Raw genomic sequence first — 17,504 nt, forward strand, 5'->3', positions numbered from 1 at the left:
GGATTGTGCAGCCTGTGCATTTTTATGGCTTAGTGCCACACAGTTGGAGGGTTTTAGTGCACCTCTGGTGTGCTGCCATGTCTGATCACTATTACGACAGACACAGCCTTCGCAGACAACCTCCTCCAGCTTTTTTAAACCATCCAGAGACGTTTTGGGATTTTCTGTTTCTATGGAAACCTCCACGTGTAGTTGTTTTATCTACTAAATAGTTAATATTTAAGATGTGTTGGTTAAGAATTAACCAAGATTACTGCAAGTACAGATCTTGAAAGATGAAGTTTTGCTTCTGAGTGAAAGATGAAGAAACAAGTTAAATGTGGTTTTCAACTTTTTTCACTGACAGAAGACAACAAACACAAAGAAAAACATTTTAAAAAAACCTTAAGGTGAAGAATTTGATAGCAATTGGGTGAGTTTTCACAGCTGCACAAACATTCTTTCAATATATATTGAAACCTTTTTTTATACACTATTTCTACAGTATATGCCATGTAAATGGGTAAAATACTTTGCATTTCCACAAAGGACATCTGCTTCTGATTCACTGCTACTTATTCATCCATTGGGTCTTGATTTGATCACAGTCTGTCTTCAGACAAACATTATTCTGTGTCGTATGAAGTAATCTTATTAATTTTGGATGTATTTGTCTGTATCCTGTGGCAGATGTGGACGAGTGCTCGGAGGGCAACGGCGGATGCCAACAGATCTGTGTCAACATGATGGGCAGCTACGAATGCCGCTGCAGAGAAGGATTCCTCCTGAGTGACAACCAGCATACCTGCATCCAAAGACCTAAAGGTTAGTCTCACACACACACACACACACACACACATGCATTTTGTTCAGAGGTGGTGAATTTGACTTTTAGTTGGATATTAATGTCAGTGGCAGAAGCTCATTATTTTAAATAACATTTGGATCATCAGCTCAAGGCACTTTTTAACTGCTCACGTTGTGTTCACATTTAAATTCAGAATAGCATCGGCACTAATAGGCTCAAAGGAAAGGTGAGTAAAAGTAAATGTCTCCAGACTGAAGGGAATAAAAAAGAACGGGGATAAATCTGTTTTTGTTTTCCACCCACCTTTTCAAATTGAACCAATCTAGAGCTTGGCAGCATTTTAAGGTATCGTGGTAAGAGAGTGGCCCACAGGGTGCTGAGAGCAGAGAAAACAATTAGAGGAGTAGCCTCGGGCAGACACACCTCTTGTTTTATAGCATTCCTGTGGGACAGAGACGTGACAGCAGCAAGTACGGAGCCAACCTGCTCTTAGGCTTACTCATCAGATACCGGTGCACTGCGGACATACATAGCTTTAACTCAAGTTAAGTAAGATGTTGGGGAAAATGACCTGATTTCTGTGTGTTGTCCTGCAGCAGTTTTCTCAGATGGCTGAATAAGGTTGAACTTTGTTGGAGATTCAGCTTAGTTTGTTAAAATAGCACCAAATGATATATCAGGACTGTGCAGTAATTCAGTAACAATATATGACACTATAATAATATAATATGATTTTCTTCAGAATCAAACCTCATTTTTCATTTTTTTTTTCTCCATGAAAACGTTTAAAATCATAATTAACTCCACTAAATCAACTCTATATTTAAATGTCGGACTTTTTATCACGATAATTATGAATATCGGCTGATTTGAAAATGTTTTATTGTGGTAACATTTTTGGCCGTGTTTCCGAGCCCTAATTTATGTCTGTTTCTCTGTATTTCCAGAGCAGCTCCATGTATTCTAAAATGAAAGGAGCTACAAAGCATGCTTTTCTGCTTGTGGTTTCACATTGTACTCTGCCCATTGTACTTTGTTAAGTAAATTTCTTCATTGCTCTGAAAAGTTACACCAGAGAAAATGAAAAGCTGCCACCACCATCACAAAGCACATTTATTCCTGATGTAATTATCCAGCCGTCCTCAGATTCCTCAGCCCTGACAGTTGGGTTTGGGGCTCTTGTTGTGGTTGCTTGGCTTTGCAGTGGAGCTCTGACAGCATGTTCAGCAGGACCCAAGCGTCTCCTCATCTCTGCCCTCCTCGTCTTGCTGTCTTTTTGTGCGATAGCTGCTCGCGCTGGAAGTCATTAGGCTATGATGTCGCTGATTCCCCTGGATGGTGAGCCGACGATCTTGGAAGTCTGGTTTATGAGATCAGTCTGGCCTAGTGAACCGTCGGTGTTTACATTTCATAAATGCTGCGTTGTTTTAGCGGAGCGAAAAGCTGGATCATATGTTTAAAAGCACCACCACTACATCAGTGGTGTCGGTGGAAGACCGCGTGCAGAGATCCAGTCTCATGCAGGTCCCTAGTTCACTTCATTTCGTCTCTTTCCTTCTTGATAAATGCCTTCAGTTCCTGTTAATCTTCCATTATCATATTCATTTTGCCTTTATTGCTTCCAGATGAGACCCATTTGGATCAGGAGATTAATGCTGCCATCAATCTCTAAACTTCCTTTTCTCATCAGATAGCTGCCCTGTCATTGTTGCGTTATTTTCAAAAGACTAACAGACACAACAGCGACTCATATGTTTATTGTTACTGCTCGTTTTAAATTGTGTGTGTGGAGAAAAATGGAAGTGGTTAGGAAATGGCCCGACCGAGTTATCGGAGAGTTGGCCTGCAGAACTGTTGCAAATATCACCCTGTTTGCTGACTAAAAAATTATGCACGGGGGCTCAGAGAAGGAAGAATAGAAAACTGATCTAATCGCACAGCCAAGTCACTTTTAATGCATCCCTCATTGTAGTGTCTTATTTAAGAGTGAAGCCTGGGGTGCTGTTTGCTTACAGGCTTTATTATCCTCATTAAAAATACATCAGCTTTCCATTTCTTTTATTAATGGGTCAGGTGTATCATGGGTGATTTCTGTGAGTCTTTCCGATGATAACGGAGCATTGGTCACTGCAGTGCCTGCTGATGCCAGTATGCTTCCCCTGCTGGTAGGCCCTTGTTAGTGGTGAGCCTCTGCCAATTAGGCAGCAGGGGTCTGCCAGCCTCTCAGCTAATGACACGTCTGCTGCTGGCCTGTCTCTTATTAGACCTGCCCCTGCCCCCATGAACAGGAATAACTCCGGCCAAATGAAGGCTCCATTGTCTCACTGGCCAGAATGCAACAGTTCATTTATTCTCCACAAACATTTCCTCCGGTCGAGAAATAAAGCCTTTGAAAGGCCAGCCAAGGTGCTTAGTGGTTCATAGGAATGCCATTTAGGTCAAGAAAGGTTCCACTGCTTTGCGTTTGATTTATTGTCTCTTTTCTATAGGAGAATAACAGGGACGTGTGTGTGAGATGGGTTTTCAGCGCATTGGAATTCAGGAAATCCTGGCACAGTCAACCCACACGTCCATAATTTGAGTCCTCTGCATTTCTGAATATCCTGTCGCGCAGTTACCTTAAGTGTCCAGTGATGCATTGTTATTTATGTCACGTCGAGCAACTCATGCATTCAGTCATTTTGTCTTCGACAGAAAATGCCATACAGTATATGATGGTGATCTGAAAGTCAAATCATGCTCCGCAGCATTCGTCGTGAGGCAGCAGTAGCAGCACAGTTGAACATGTAGGATGAGGCAAGTAAGTGATTCATATAGATCTGACAAGCTGCAGAGGCGTTAGCATCACTCTGCCTTTCACTCTGCCAATCAATACGGCACAAGTGTGACTGGTATTGCGAGTAAAGTCACATCTGTCAGCACAGAGCCTTTTGGCCAGAAGCTCTTTGCGGGGAAAACTTTGAAATTACACCCTTCACTGCTGCCAAAGGTCCTCTAATGGGCACGAGTCTTACGTGCACAAACCAGTGAAGCCAAGTCTGGGAGGAAGTCTGCCTTGCAGAGGATGTCTTGACTTTTCTGAGGCCCAGGACACATGGCCTGACATTTGGCCACTGGGCATTTGGCCACTGGGCAGTCTCAAGTCCTAGTCTGGATCCTCAGGAGTGTCCATTCGTTGTCCAAGATGTTGTCAAAATGCATCACAGCACCGCAACGTGAGCTATTCCAATCGAATGCGGTCGACAAATGCAGCCAATGTTTGCCCGCAAAGGCAGGGTTAGGATGTATCCCAAGATTCTTTGCGTGTCTAATGAAGAGAAATAAAGATGCCGGTAATGCACCTTTCAGCTGGTTTGCCAACTGCCATAAAAATCTTTATTACAACAACATGTCAACAGGCTTGGAAAACAATAACAATATGTTATTAAAATATATCATTTTGAAGCTTTTCATCATTTAATGTTGACAGGGACTTAATAGATAATTTCAGCTCTTTCTTACTATCATTTACACTGAGTTTATTTCTGAAGAATCTACATTTTTGGAATAAGAATTGGCAAAAAAAAAAGAAGCTTTTACTTTTATTTTACCTGGTCAGCGCTGTGTTTGTCTTATTACTTCATGTTGAAATCAAGCTCCTGTGAATTATTAATAATTATAGCGTTAACTTGCATGATATGATGTTGTTGTTATTGTTGGGGAAATAGTGATTTATTTTTGTACAGATCTACCTGCTGTTCATAATCACAAATCTGTGCAAACAGTATTTCAGGTTAGTGACATTTCCTCCAGTATTACATCAGATATTACAAAAATAGTATTGACTGTATGGTCAAAACTAATAAAGAGTTATACAACTCCAACTCCTCATATTTTAGCTATATTTATTTATAGATATATCCTCAGGAGAGGAAGAAGGGGAATGGGTGATGTAACTGTGAGTTGTGAGGGCCAGACCGTCTCATTTCACACAGCGTCTGACTTCCCTTTCCTCCAGAGGATTCATTTGAAGGACTGATCTCCTCACACTTCTGAGGATCCAGACTAAGAATTGAGACAAAGCTAGTGACTGTCCATTGTGCTTGTTGAGGCACGAATCTGCGTCGCTGCCTGAATGGCGAGCGCACACACACACCAAGGTGCTCATGTAGGAACCTTATTATTATCCTTATTCCTGGGATATCAGTGGAGCTCTAGTCTGTACAGTATACTTTATCTTTCCAGGAAATGTTTACTCTGTCAATGAAAACCTCTTCCTGTGTTTACAACTTTCATTAGTTTCCCCTTGCCCCTTGCGCAGCTAATCTCTCTCCCCCTTCTGTCTCTCTCTCTTTCTGGACACAGTAGACACGATGGACATAATATCAAACACACTCTCCACAATTCTTTTTTAATTTAATCCTGCTGGAGGCACATTCAGGCACGTTCTCTGATGACATTTAGATGCAGAGCGTAGCATGACGACTTCAGAATGTCGGCCAGAACTGTAGCAGTGCAAGTAGTTTTCCAATAAATGTGATCAGATCCATAATAAATTCGCCACAGTATGTTTTAGTTAGTTTTTCCCTGCAGCCATGACATTCCTTCTGTATAAAATCAGACACAAGGTCACTAAACCCTTTTTTATGCCTTAAAAAAAAGATTGCAGCTACTGACTTATAACCTATAACAGTGATGCTGTGTTTGATACTACAAATATGTATTAGTGTTTGTGAAAGATAATTTAATGGTTTTTCATGTGATGTTGTGTTGTCTTGTGCTGTGCGGTTGTTCCGCTGTGCAGGAGCCGACATGGTTTCTTATGTGTTCCTCTTGGTGGTTCTCAGCAGGCCTGCCTGTCTGTCTGTGCGTTGGCCACAAAACTGTTTTTACAAGTGCACAAGCCGCTGCTCCATTGCTCTGCAGCCCAACCGTATAACCAGGCTCTTTTCCTATTCTGGGGAAGTGGAGCGAAAGGAACACCTCTTGCTTCCATTGCTACCTATTAATTCTCTCCACGTAAGTCCAGCAGCAGCAGGGACGTGGACATACAGGACACTTTCATCTCTCTCTCTCTCTCTGTCCACTTTCTTTCACTCCTTGTCTCTGTCATACATTATCACTCCTCATCTTCCCTCTTTGTCCAGACTTTCACAGGCCCTTTGCCCCTCACCCTCCCGCCCCCATCATTGTACAAATATGCATCTTTGGCTTTGGCTTCAACAAATGTTGGCTGCTTTGCCACTGAATGCTCCTTACCTCATTTGAAATGGGCATCCCTTTTGCGTATGGGGTTTTTCGAAGGCCATGTCTGAGACGGTCATCCCAGCACGCTGCTGTGGACTGCCCGAGTGCCAGTGGGGTTTTTCCACTCACACTTGGCTGTCATGGCTTTAACCAGAGGGCTCGATTGAGCTCTGCAAACACAGACTCCTCCTTCAGTTGCCTCTCCGTTTGATTTTTGGAACTCTGTAATAGCATATATTTTGTATCTCTATATTAAAGACAGCGAGTGGCCTGACTGCTGTGTTGTCTGCTCTGCTGGGAGGATGCCCGTCTCCTTTGGGACTGTACAATGAGGTGACCTTGATAGAAAGCGAGGGAAGGGGAGAGTGACAGTGTCTCCAGCAGGTGCTGCACAACTGTCAGTGACACAGATGGGCGGAGGCGCACAAATGCCTGTGTAACAGGCATACATTATGCAAATAAAATCATGAAAATGCATATACATACATTAATGCAGGCATGGTTACATGCCTACATTCATAAGCAACTGTACTTGTCTCTTTTACAAGAAGTACATACTTTAAAAGGTCCACTTTATAACATTTAAGAAGGTTCATTGTTGACGCTTTAACATAAAATCTGGTTTGGTTTTTGAAACAAGCCTCAAATAAACACACACAAGGTCAGTTATTATGCCTTCACATACATTCACACATCTCAGTGTCTACAATGTGCACTAACATACATAATTATTATGTATGTTAGTGTATACAAGTAAGACATTAAGGCCAGAATGATGATATGCAAAAAAAGGTAATTGAGGGAATGCTATCTCACCAGTTTGCAAATTATGAAAAAACAGAAAAAAAATTAATTTTCATAAAAAAATGAAGAGTTAAGATAGAGTTAAATAGATAAATCAATATAAACATTTTTAAATAAATGAATACAAAGGTAAATGAAACAGGGAATGAAAGAGATACAATGAAATTATGTAAAATACCCAAGATTAAAACAGGCTCAAATATAAATAAAGTGGAAAATAAATAGGAATTCAATTAAAAGCCAAACTAAACTGCCATGTTTCTATAGCTATCCAAATGGACAAACCAGCCAGAGTATGCGTTAAGAAGAGGAAGCGGGTAAAGTAACACATTTAGCACCATCCCATCAGAGCACCGTTTCTCAGCCATGAGGAGGGCACATGATTTAAAAGCTGAGAGCAAGACCCTCCTGTCCGAGGCTGAGAAACAGCAGTGAGCCAATGTCTTCACGGCACACCAGGGTGATGATCCTAGCTGGGCCAAAGGTATTATCTTATATGTGGAGGAGAAAGAGTTGGAACCTCCAGACAAGAAGGATGGATGCCAAGTTCTCTGACTCTGTTCCAACCATCAGTGATTCTCCTCCCGATTCTTCCAGCTCCTCACTGGGGGATTAGGATGAAACCTGAGGCTGTAGCTGCTCCATCACACCTACCCACCACCCTCCTGCCGGCCTTGTGAATGCCGCTCATCACCAGAGCCGTGGGGCGAATGAACATTAACCTTCCGATGCTCCGTGATGAAGAAAAATTGCGAGGCATTTGTCTTTTTTACCAGCCTGCATGTCTGACGAATAACCAAGTGCTATTTCTGTGCACATTACTTTCGTTTACACAATTTATCGTGTGTTTGAGTTTGGCATTTGGGAATGTGAACGTGAAGGTGCAGACCAACAAAATGGACTGTTGGCAGCGCAATTACTGTACATATGGCATACTCCATTTTCCAGTTTCCAGGAGGAAAAATAACTGGCCTCAACTTTGAAACTTTTGATACTGGGGAAAATCCACAACATGACCAAACAGTAGCACTTGGATGGATTCTCTCTGATCTCTATGAACAGAGTTGGTTGGGAGGAAGTAATTTCTTGACCAGTTGGCTGCCCCATTGCTCTGTCTGACCATCTGTGTTGCAGCTCAGCCCAATCCGGTTCAGCTCCTTTCCCAATCTCCTTTCCATGCGCTGACATTTTTATCCTCCCATTAAAACTTTTAAGGGCCCATTATCTAAGAGGAAGGAATGTTGCTTTAATAGTGTGGTGGCTCCATGCTTAGGCTCCTTCTTTAACCAACACTAGTTGCTTAATGTTCTCCAGCCAGTGTCAAGCAAAGAGGGAACTGTCTCCCCCAGAGAGACGTATGACAGAAGCTCCGCCTGGACCATGATCCCTCTTTTCACTGCTCCAAGCTCTCAGAGCAGACTATAAACCCTTGGCATACCTTTCACTACTTCAGCCCCATTGTTTCAGTCGCTCTACTACATGGTTCTCGGGTTTAAGAGAGTTAGCAAGGACTGTGGTAAAGAACTTGTGGCCTCCTTGGACCTTTTGTCATGGGATCACAGGAGTCGGTGTCTAAGTCGGAGCAACAATATAAACTATTCTTCTTTTGCACAGTTCCTTAGGTCAGGTAAAAACTTATACCCCGTTATTGAACGTTTACGGTTGTTGGTATATTTTGTAGACCGGCTTTTCCCTGGACTGAAGTCTTACAGAGCTTGAATGTAGATCAGCAGAATTCTTTCTTTCCAAATTATTTTGAGTATAAAATAGTTTTCAGCAGATTTTAGCAATGAGCAGTGCAAGGCCAGTGCCACTTCCTTTATCCATGTGACGCATGCCTGTCTCTCTGTATTTCCGAACAATCAATTGTGAAAATCTTCAGTGAATAAAAAATACCATAAGATGTTACTAATGTTCACCACATCTATTTATTTAAATATTCAGTCTATGTTAAAATGAGTAAAAACTGGATTTCACACATCTTGCCGACTCATATTAACAATGATTTAAACTTCAAGCACACAGTCCTTTTTATGTGGTGTCCTGTAATTATGCTGCTGTTCCTCCACAACATAAATGTGGCGAGAAGTCAGTGAACATAACTAAACAAGATATTTAATAGATTTAATAGATATTGTTCTCATTTTTTCAGCTTCTCCCTTTTAGGGGTGGCCACAGCGGACCATCTGCCTGATAGATATTGTTCTTTTTTAACAATAGATGCTTCACTTCAAGCACTGGCAATGTGGTGAAACTGGTCCGTTTCTAAGAAAGGTGGAGTTTTAATTTATTATCCGAGAGAGTGATTTGAGCTCAAATCAGTCAGACTCTCTAAAGTGCCGAATCTATCAACTAAGTCTAACTTGCCCATAGGATTCACTGTCATTAGTAAATCCCTTACATACCTTACACTGCGCAGATTTCTGGTTGCATCATTTTTATATCAGGTTGTGTTCTGACCTGCTGCTTTTCAGAGAGGCAGCTGTGTGGTTTGATTTTCTCTTAACTCCATGTCCTGCATATGATGAGGCTGATCCACTCACACAGACAGATGATGTGATTGTGCTTCAAAATATTTAAAGAATAAATATATTTGCAGTCATTGCTTAATTATATGAGGACGATGCTTGTTTTCCTCTCTCAGTAAGAATGGGAAAATAAAGCAATGAAGATTTTCTTATTAGGTCACAATTTACTTTTAAGTCCCTGAAAACCTATTTTCTCCACCAGCTTCACGTTGTAAGTGAAGGGTCCAATATGAACTCATAATTTTCTCTTTCATGTGAGATATATATATAGATATATAGATATATAGATATATATATAAAAAACATTTTCCTTTCATTTTCCTTGCTGATTTTTTGAGCTTGGTTCATTTAAAAATGTTGATAACACTTGTTTTTTCAGTCACTGTCGGTCGTTTCCTCTGTTTCCAGACTTCATTCCAAGCTCAGCTGCCTGTAGTGGCTTCATATTATGTGTACAGATTCTCATCTCACTCCTAGCAACAAAGTCTTTCCCAGAATAAGAAAATCTTGTGTGGAGATGCACATGTCCTGCGGTGTACATGCGATTTATTGATTCTGGCACTGGTGGCCACAGAGGTCATGACCTGTCCTGGTCGAATAAAGTTGTGGCCTCGTCACTTAAAGTACACTCCCTCTTGTTTTCTTGGTTAATTGCAGTGTTCCCCCCTTTTCACTGTTTTAGTTTTGATGCGTCTGACCACGTAGAGCTGTGTGAAAACCATATTCTCTCTGGTTTCTCTCTCTGTAGCTATTTGAAAGAGCTACCTCTGAATTCCAAGACTTTGGACTGTATTTCCTGTCCAGTTCTCTGCCTATAAACTGGTCTGTAATAGTTTTTATTATGTTTCTACATAGGAGTTATGTTTTATGGGTCAAGAGAATGTGGCACACACACACATACACACACACATATATATATATATATATATATATATATATATATATATATATATATATATATATATATATATATATATATATATACACATGTACTGTAGTTTCCACCTACTAATGAATGATTTTTTTTCCTCTGCTTCCCATCATTTAGTAATGATAAAAACTGGAGGCCTTTGGCAGCCAGTTGGAGGGAACTGTACACGGTGGATGATAGCCGTGCCTGGCCTTGAGAAAAGGGCCATTGTGTCAACACTTTGGCTTTTATTGGTCCTCAGAGAGATGAAGGCCCAGGTTCTGGCCCCAGCTCGACATGTTATTGATGGATGGGTCTGTAGCATTCGAGTAGAGGGGCTGCATTAAAATGAAGGAGGAGTGAAGTGAGTTTTGGGATACGTAACACAACCTTAGCAAGTAATCTTTAGTCCTCTGGGGTTACATAGTTGGAAATTCAATCCTCTGTTAAGTTTACAGATGTGTGTTTCTTGTGCTGGCCTCAGATTGACACAAGGCCAAGAAAAGGGACCACTGAATTCCACATCCTACTTAAATATCCACATGGCCCACTGTGAATTTTGCAGCACTTTAAAGCCGCTGCTCTGTTGATGCTCGTTTCAGTTCACGTCACTGAGTTGCATTGCGCTTTTTACTTTTTCCTCCTTCAGAGTCGACGTGCTAAGCCCAGTGTTTGTGGAGCAGGGAAGGCTGCTGCTGCAGTTAGTGTCTGAAGGCTCACACTGTTTGCATGAATGACAAGATCTCAGGCAAGGGTACCTCTGAGAGGATTCAATGACCTTGGGACTTAAAATGATGGAGGATGGACACATTCTGAGTCTTAATGGGCACTTCACAGTGTGTGACTCGAGCAGCTTACCTGTTTCCAAGTCATTTATTTATTCTGCAATCAGGCTTCTCAACACACACAGTACTTGCTTTTGAATGATGGTCAATATGAATAGTATAACATTTGGAATCTTCTTTTATGTATTTTTTTTAACATTTTAACACTTTTGTGGGGCGTTTACAGAGGCTGATGTGCCCATTTGGGATCAATAAAGTCATCTGAATCAGAATGAGGAATGAATTCTTGACATCAGCAATACAATATAGGTTTTTGTATCGGCAAATACATTTAAAACAAAGGCCATAATTAAAAGAGGCTGTGGTTATAAGATATAAGACCTAAAAATGACAAGACTAATATTATGTAGCGTGCCTACATTTGCCAAACATTTCCAGCACTAAATCCATATAAATATAATATAAATCCCTATTTATATTTAAGGTAATTTAAATATTATTGTATTAACAATAATAATAATAATAATAATAAAAATAATAATAATAATGATAAATATCAAAAATATAATAAGATAAGGTAATTTAAATATTTATGATGTCATCCTCTTTTCCCGTCTTTATTATAAAATCACCATGGAGGCTTTGCAGTACTTTGACTGAATATAATGAGCGCCAGAACAGGCAACAACATGTACAGCATACACACACTCTACTCTCCTACAGCACATACTCCTTCTGGGGCAAATGTCCTATGAAACATCAACAAATGTTTGTTTATACTAGTAGTGTTTTCTGTTGTTTTGCATTTTATTGTCACTAATCGATCACAACTATTCTTTTCAATTTGCTAAGTCAGTTGATTTAGAGGCAGAAATGACAAACTGTGCAAATAATATAGATCAGATTTATTATAGATTGTGACATTGTGCCACAAGGAATTCAGGACATGTAGACTTTGAGTAAAAGTGCACATAGTTATTTAAGCTTTTTTAAGGTGTTGACATTTACACATGTGTATGCAAATGCTTAAACTTGCTTAAACAAAAAAAAGTTTGCTAATTAAGAACGTTAGACCTCCAAACACCCTTCAGTGCGAGAGCAGATTTAATGAGACATTAATGGAGATGTTTTCTCACACTGTCTCCCTTTCCATCAGAAGAGAAGTGAAAATGATCTGTTAAGTTTTTAATGAGCCAGAGTGCCGGGGTTTGTCACTGCATCTTGAACAGTGGCAGTGTTTCATAACAAATGAGTTAAATATCAGTGTTTCTCCTTAAAGGTAGCTGTTTTATTACAGTACAGTGCAAAGTAAAGGAAATACTGTGTCGTAATTCATTTCACGAGGTCCCAAGTCCATTGCATGCTGGGAGTCTGCTCTACCTCTTCATCAAGCATTTAATCACACAGAAACGATGCATATTTGTGTGCCATGTTTGATAAATAATTACATACCCTTTTTTTCCGATAACATCTTCATTTGCGGTTTGTAGAGTCACACTCTAAAATTAAGTGCTTCAACCTTGATGACTTATTTTGGCGCAATACCCCTTTGAACTCGGTCTCTACTGGAAGATTTTTTTCCAGTGTTTTCTTTTCTGAATGGGGGATTACCTCAGTTAAAAATTACAGGTCTACTGGATCAACTCCTGCTGGGAGTTTTATCCTTTCTGTAGACGGCCTACGTTTTATAGCCTGAAACAAGTGAGCATGTTCCAACAAGTGCTTGAATATTTGTAATAGGGCACAGGGCATGTCATGTCACCAGCAATGTAGGCATTTATGGCCGTGGAGGGTCGACATGCCCGACAGGCATATGTGAACATCTTTTATAATCATGTAAGATATCTCATTTAAACGTTTACTGACTAAAAACATTCTCATTTTAAGAAATTGCATTAAAAAAGTGGGTTTTTTTGGTTTTATTGACAAATGAAAGGATTTTCTTGGCTCTGTTTCTAGACTTTCTTGACCAGAATTATGGGTCTGTTCAGGGCACTGTTTTTAAAAAATCGGAGCGAAAACAACTCCGGTTTTGACTATAAATTAATGTTGTATCACCTACCTGATACCAAATGTCATTCACACTGGTGTCCACTCATATGAGCCAAATTTTATCGTCCATTTTCCTCTAAATGAGAACATAATGTACAAAATGTACATTAGTTTCTACAGGAGAAGACCTGAAATTACAGATTGAGACTCTGATGTAATAATTAAACTAAGGTGAAGATGCTCATTTTCCTTCAGCCTTTCAGTCGACCAACTTAGTGACCCTATTGTCGCTATTCCAGCATTGGCAACCATTGCCTACACTACGGAATACCTAAAAAGAGTCCGGCAATAAACACAATAAAACATGTACTGAAATGGCTTTACTTTGTTTTATTCATAAGTGAACAACATGTTTTGCTCGTCACTTCTTCAGGTTCATTCATTCATTCATTTTTCTACATAAGGGTCACGGGGAAGCATAGGCGGGGTACACCCTGGACAGGTCTCCAGTCCATCGCAGGGCCTTTATCTGGTTTATCACTTTATTCTTACGTTTGTTCATGTTTTTGGTCCTGCGACTGACTAGTACCTGAAGGGGGTTTCATCTTTTTATGTCTGTCATCTATAAGGATCATTTGGTGAAAAACAAGTATTAATTGACTTATGAGACCTTAAGAGTTTAACTCTTTCTCATGTGTCTTTTGTTTCCTTTCCAGCGCAACCAGAAGGCGCAAAGGAGGGACCCACCTGTATGGACAAGAACCATGGCTGTGCACACATCTGCAGGGAAACGCAGAAGGGTGGCATCTCCTGCGAATGTCGACCTGGGTTCCAGCTCACACGTAACATGAAGGACTGCAAATGTAAGTCGTTTCACCACAGTGCAACGCAAACAAACACATGTTTACACACACACACACGTAAGGAGGATTTATAGGCTCCTGGTGAAAAGGTGATTGGTGTTTGAGACCGGCTGATGTTGGATAATTGCACTCATTCCTCAAATGCCTTCCAACAGATCTGAAGTAGTTTTAGTGATATTTACGTTACATTACGATTCGCTGTGACTCACCTTCTGAACAGTTCTTGTAAGGAAAAACATGTTTATCAAATAAGAACTGATCATTTACACAACCAGGGCAAGTGTGGAGGTTACTCGAAGGGGACTGCTCTGATGGACAGCACACACTTCCTGTTGCTGTGCAACAGAGATCATCCTGTCAGAGCTGGGGCCAGGGCTGATGGGGGATTTGTCTGTGTTTGGATAAGGATTGCAGAAGTGTTATTCTATAGTTTTCTGTGACAGCCCAGGAAAAGGGCAAAAGGCGCTGGGATGGTAGGGTGCAGACAGGATGGCGGTGGACGGCTTCGCTTGCTTGTGCTCTCTTTCACTCTGTCATCACAGGTGTGTTTAAAGAACCAAGGTTAATGCTCTCGTCGCCCACCAGCGTATAAATGTATTTGCACTTAAAAGATTTGTAAAGAAACACGGAAACTTAGACCAGAAATCGCACTCTTCTGAGGAACTTACTGGGAGTGAGTAAGTTCAGCCTCTTGCTTAAGATTCCCTTCCTCGGTTGTTGGAAAGTTTAAAAACTGTGACCTCTTAGATCCTCTGTGAATCCAGAGTAAGCCTTCAGTCAAGACGAGAAAAATATTTGGTGTTGTTGAAGCCATGGCAATGAATATTATTTTCCCTTCTTGATCATTTGAAAAAACACAGATTTTTACCATTAATATGTGCCCAGTTTTACAAAATACGCAGCATCTCGAGGTTGCTAGATATTAAGCAGTTTTTGAGTGTGTATTGCCAATGATATTAAGCAGTTTCTCAAATTGTTCTCTTTTTGAGGCTCTTTAAAATGTATGTTTTAATATTTGTTTCCTGTATCTGTATATCCTCTCATTTCTGTCACCAACCTCCCTGTCACCCATCATTGAATAAACCTTACAACACATTCTTACCCTGTCTGGATTTTTAATGTTTTTTTTAATTTTTCCTTTGATAGTAACCTGTAACTATGGTAATGGAGGTTGCCAGCACATCTGTGAGGAAACAGACCATGGCCCCAAGTGTTCTTGCCACATGAAGTTCGTCCTCCACAGCGATGGAAAGACTTGTGTAGGTGAGTCACCTCACCCCCCATACAACTACCAAGGGCAAGGAATGAAACTGCTTTTTAAATGAGAAAATGTAGAACCATGAGTGATTAGCTCAGGCATCCAATTTCCGACAGCAAATTTAATTAACATTTGAAATGAGGTTTATGGTGATAAAATTCAAATAGAAATACAGGCCTTGTTAAGTAGTTGTATGCCTGAGCCTTTTCGCTCGATCTGTGACATACAAGGACAAAAGGCTACCATCCACTGTGCTGCTGCTGCTGCTCCAGTAACACCTGAATCTCTGCATCTGTTTTGGTGTCTCTTCTTTTCTCCTCTTCCTCACTAAACACTGTGCAACAGCTCTCCTTTTTCCTCTCTCCTTCAGCCATGCAGTCAGACACACACTGTCTAATAGCCCTTGGGTCGTTTCTCCACTGCTTCACATTAGGGATTAACTCACACACATGACCTAACCTTCCACTGGCATTTATCTGCGTTTGCCTCAGTTGACTTGAGTAAAAATCATTCAGCTGCTCGGGCACATTGAGCCGCTCTGAAGGGCAGTTTTCCATCAGATGGGACCTGCAGGTGCAAAAAACACCGTTACCATGTGAGTAACTAGTGTTTAGCCATGATGAATTACAGGACTTGATTGTATCTGCCTATTTAACCATGCCGTCTGCTTACTATACAAACCCATTCAAAGTTCTTCACGGTGTTAATGAGCTGGGATTGTAACGTGAGCTTCAGCGAGTTGTGCAAGACATGAAGAAAAACGCAGTTACAGAATTAGGAGTTGCGTCTGGTGAGGCGGTCGCTCGGTTTCAGTGGCTGTTAACTTTGAGAGTTTGATTTGGGTCGTGGCTGATAAGCTCAGTGTTTCTATTACCACAGCTCTGATGAGAGCCAGAGCTGTGTCAAGGTCTGGTCAGCCAACATGTCATTATTGCTGTACCCACACTAGGCTAGGGGGAGGCCGCAAAATTGACCGCTACCAAATTATATGTCCTAGTCTGTCCTGACTTCCAAGGCAGAGGAAAAAAGCACATTTACATTTGGTGTGCCAGATTGGGAAACAGACAGCCAGTTAAAATCTCTGTTTTCCCCCACAGAGTCTGGAGAAACAGAGGTGGAGGGAGGCCCACTCTGTGGTTCAACACAGGAGCGTTCCATCTCCCAGACAATCTATTAGTTAATAAAAAAAAACCCCACTAAAACAAACAACCTGCCAAATGACCACTGAGGGGAGACTGAGTGACAAGAAGATTAAAAGATCTTTAGAGAGGCAGTGCTACTTGGAGCTAGGTCTGTAAATGTGCAGGGTTTCCACCATAAAAAGCAATGTCTGCACTTTGTGAAAAGTGTATAGGTTTACATTGATAGGTGAAGTTGATGTGCCAGATTTTTAATACAGCAGTTGTTTGGACAAATATGTTAAACAAATCAATTGTTTTGATGGAAAAAAAAAAAATCCATTTTTATTTAACCTGAAGCGAATGGTCTCTTGTGGAGACTTGTTAAATGTCACAAGCTGTCTTCGTAGCACGTGGTGATAATTACGTCATCCGTTAAGGAGTTCTAAAATGAACATGGCACATGATTACAAATGGTGTTTGCCTTGTCAGTGGGTCTGATGGTCGGTATGTTAGGTGTTTCATTTGCATTCTACAAAGCTGTCATTCATTTTGTGGTGTCTCTCCTCACCCGGGCTTGGTCATGCATTTTGTAATAGTACAACACATGCTGCTCCATTTGGAGGTGTCACGTCTTTATCCCACTTATCTCGCCTGCAAAACCGTAGGTGAGAATGTTAATGTAAGGAAATGGATGGCACACGCGTACTGTTCTCACTCAAACATGCACATGCAAACACACACTTTTAGAGAGAGGGACACGTGCAGACACCTGCTCAAGCTTTAATGTCACGGTTTTGGCTGAAGACAGTTCTTCTGTTCATTTCAAATCGAGTTCATTTCTGCATATAGTGAGTCTGTATCAGGAAAGTTAAAATAGCAGGAGAGAGTGGCCGTCATGTGGAATCATTCTTGCTGTTAACACAGCAAATCATAAACATTCACAAATAGCAGGCAGATGCAGGCATGCTCAGGAGTTCAATCATCTGAAGAGTTGGCTGCACACACACACGCACACGCACACGGTAAGAGAGCAAGAGATGCATTTCATAATACAAACAACCACACAAACATACAATACATATCCAGCATGAGTGCATCGCATGCATATAAACACATGTAGTCTTCATGCATATGCCCATAACGTAAACACGCTGCTCTCATTTCGGGTGGTCTGTGCATTCACCTTGGTGTATTTAGTATCTGACTGTGCTCTCTTTCCTCTGTAACTGC

The 17,504-nt window shown here is 40.8% G+C and overlaps 1 protein-coding gene across 3 annotated transcripts in view; it reads left to right on the plus strand.

Annotated features, from left to right (window-relative positions):
• The window catches only part of scube3 (signal peptide, CUB domain, EGF-like 3), a 77,816-nt gene that overhangs the window by 31,526 nt on the left and 28,786 nt on the right, over nt 1-17,504 (plus strand). For all 3 annotated transcript variants that reach the window (XM_044037301.1, XM_044037302.1, XM_044037303.1), the window contains exons 4-6: nt 670-804; nt 13,749-13,895; nt 15,042-15,158. In XM_044037301.1, coding sequence (XP_043893236.1) covers nt 670-804; nt 13,749-13,895; nt 15,042-15,158 — 399 coding nt within the window. The remainder of the gene's footprint in view (nt 1-669; nt 805-13,748; nt 13,896-15,041; nt 15,159-17,504) is intronic.

This window comes from Solea senegalensis, linkage group LG11 (genome assembly GCF_019176455.1).
Source record: "Solea senegalensis isolate Sse05_10M linkage group LG11, IFAPA_SoseM_1, whole genome shotgun sequence".
NCBI classification, from domain to species: domain Eukaryota; kingdom Metazoa; phylum Chordata; class Actinopteri; order Pleuronectiformes; family Soleidae; genus Solea; species Solea senegalensis.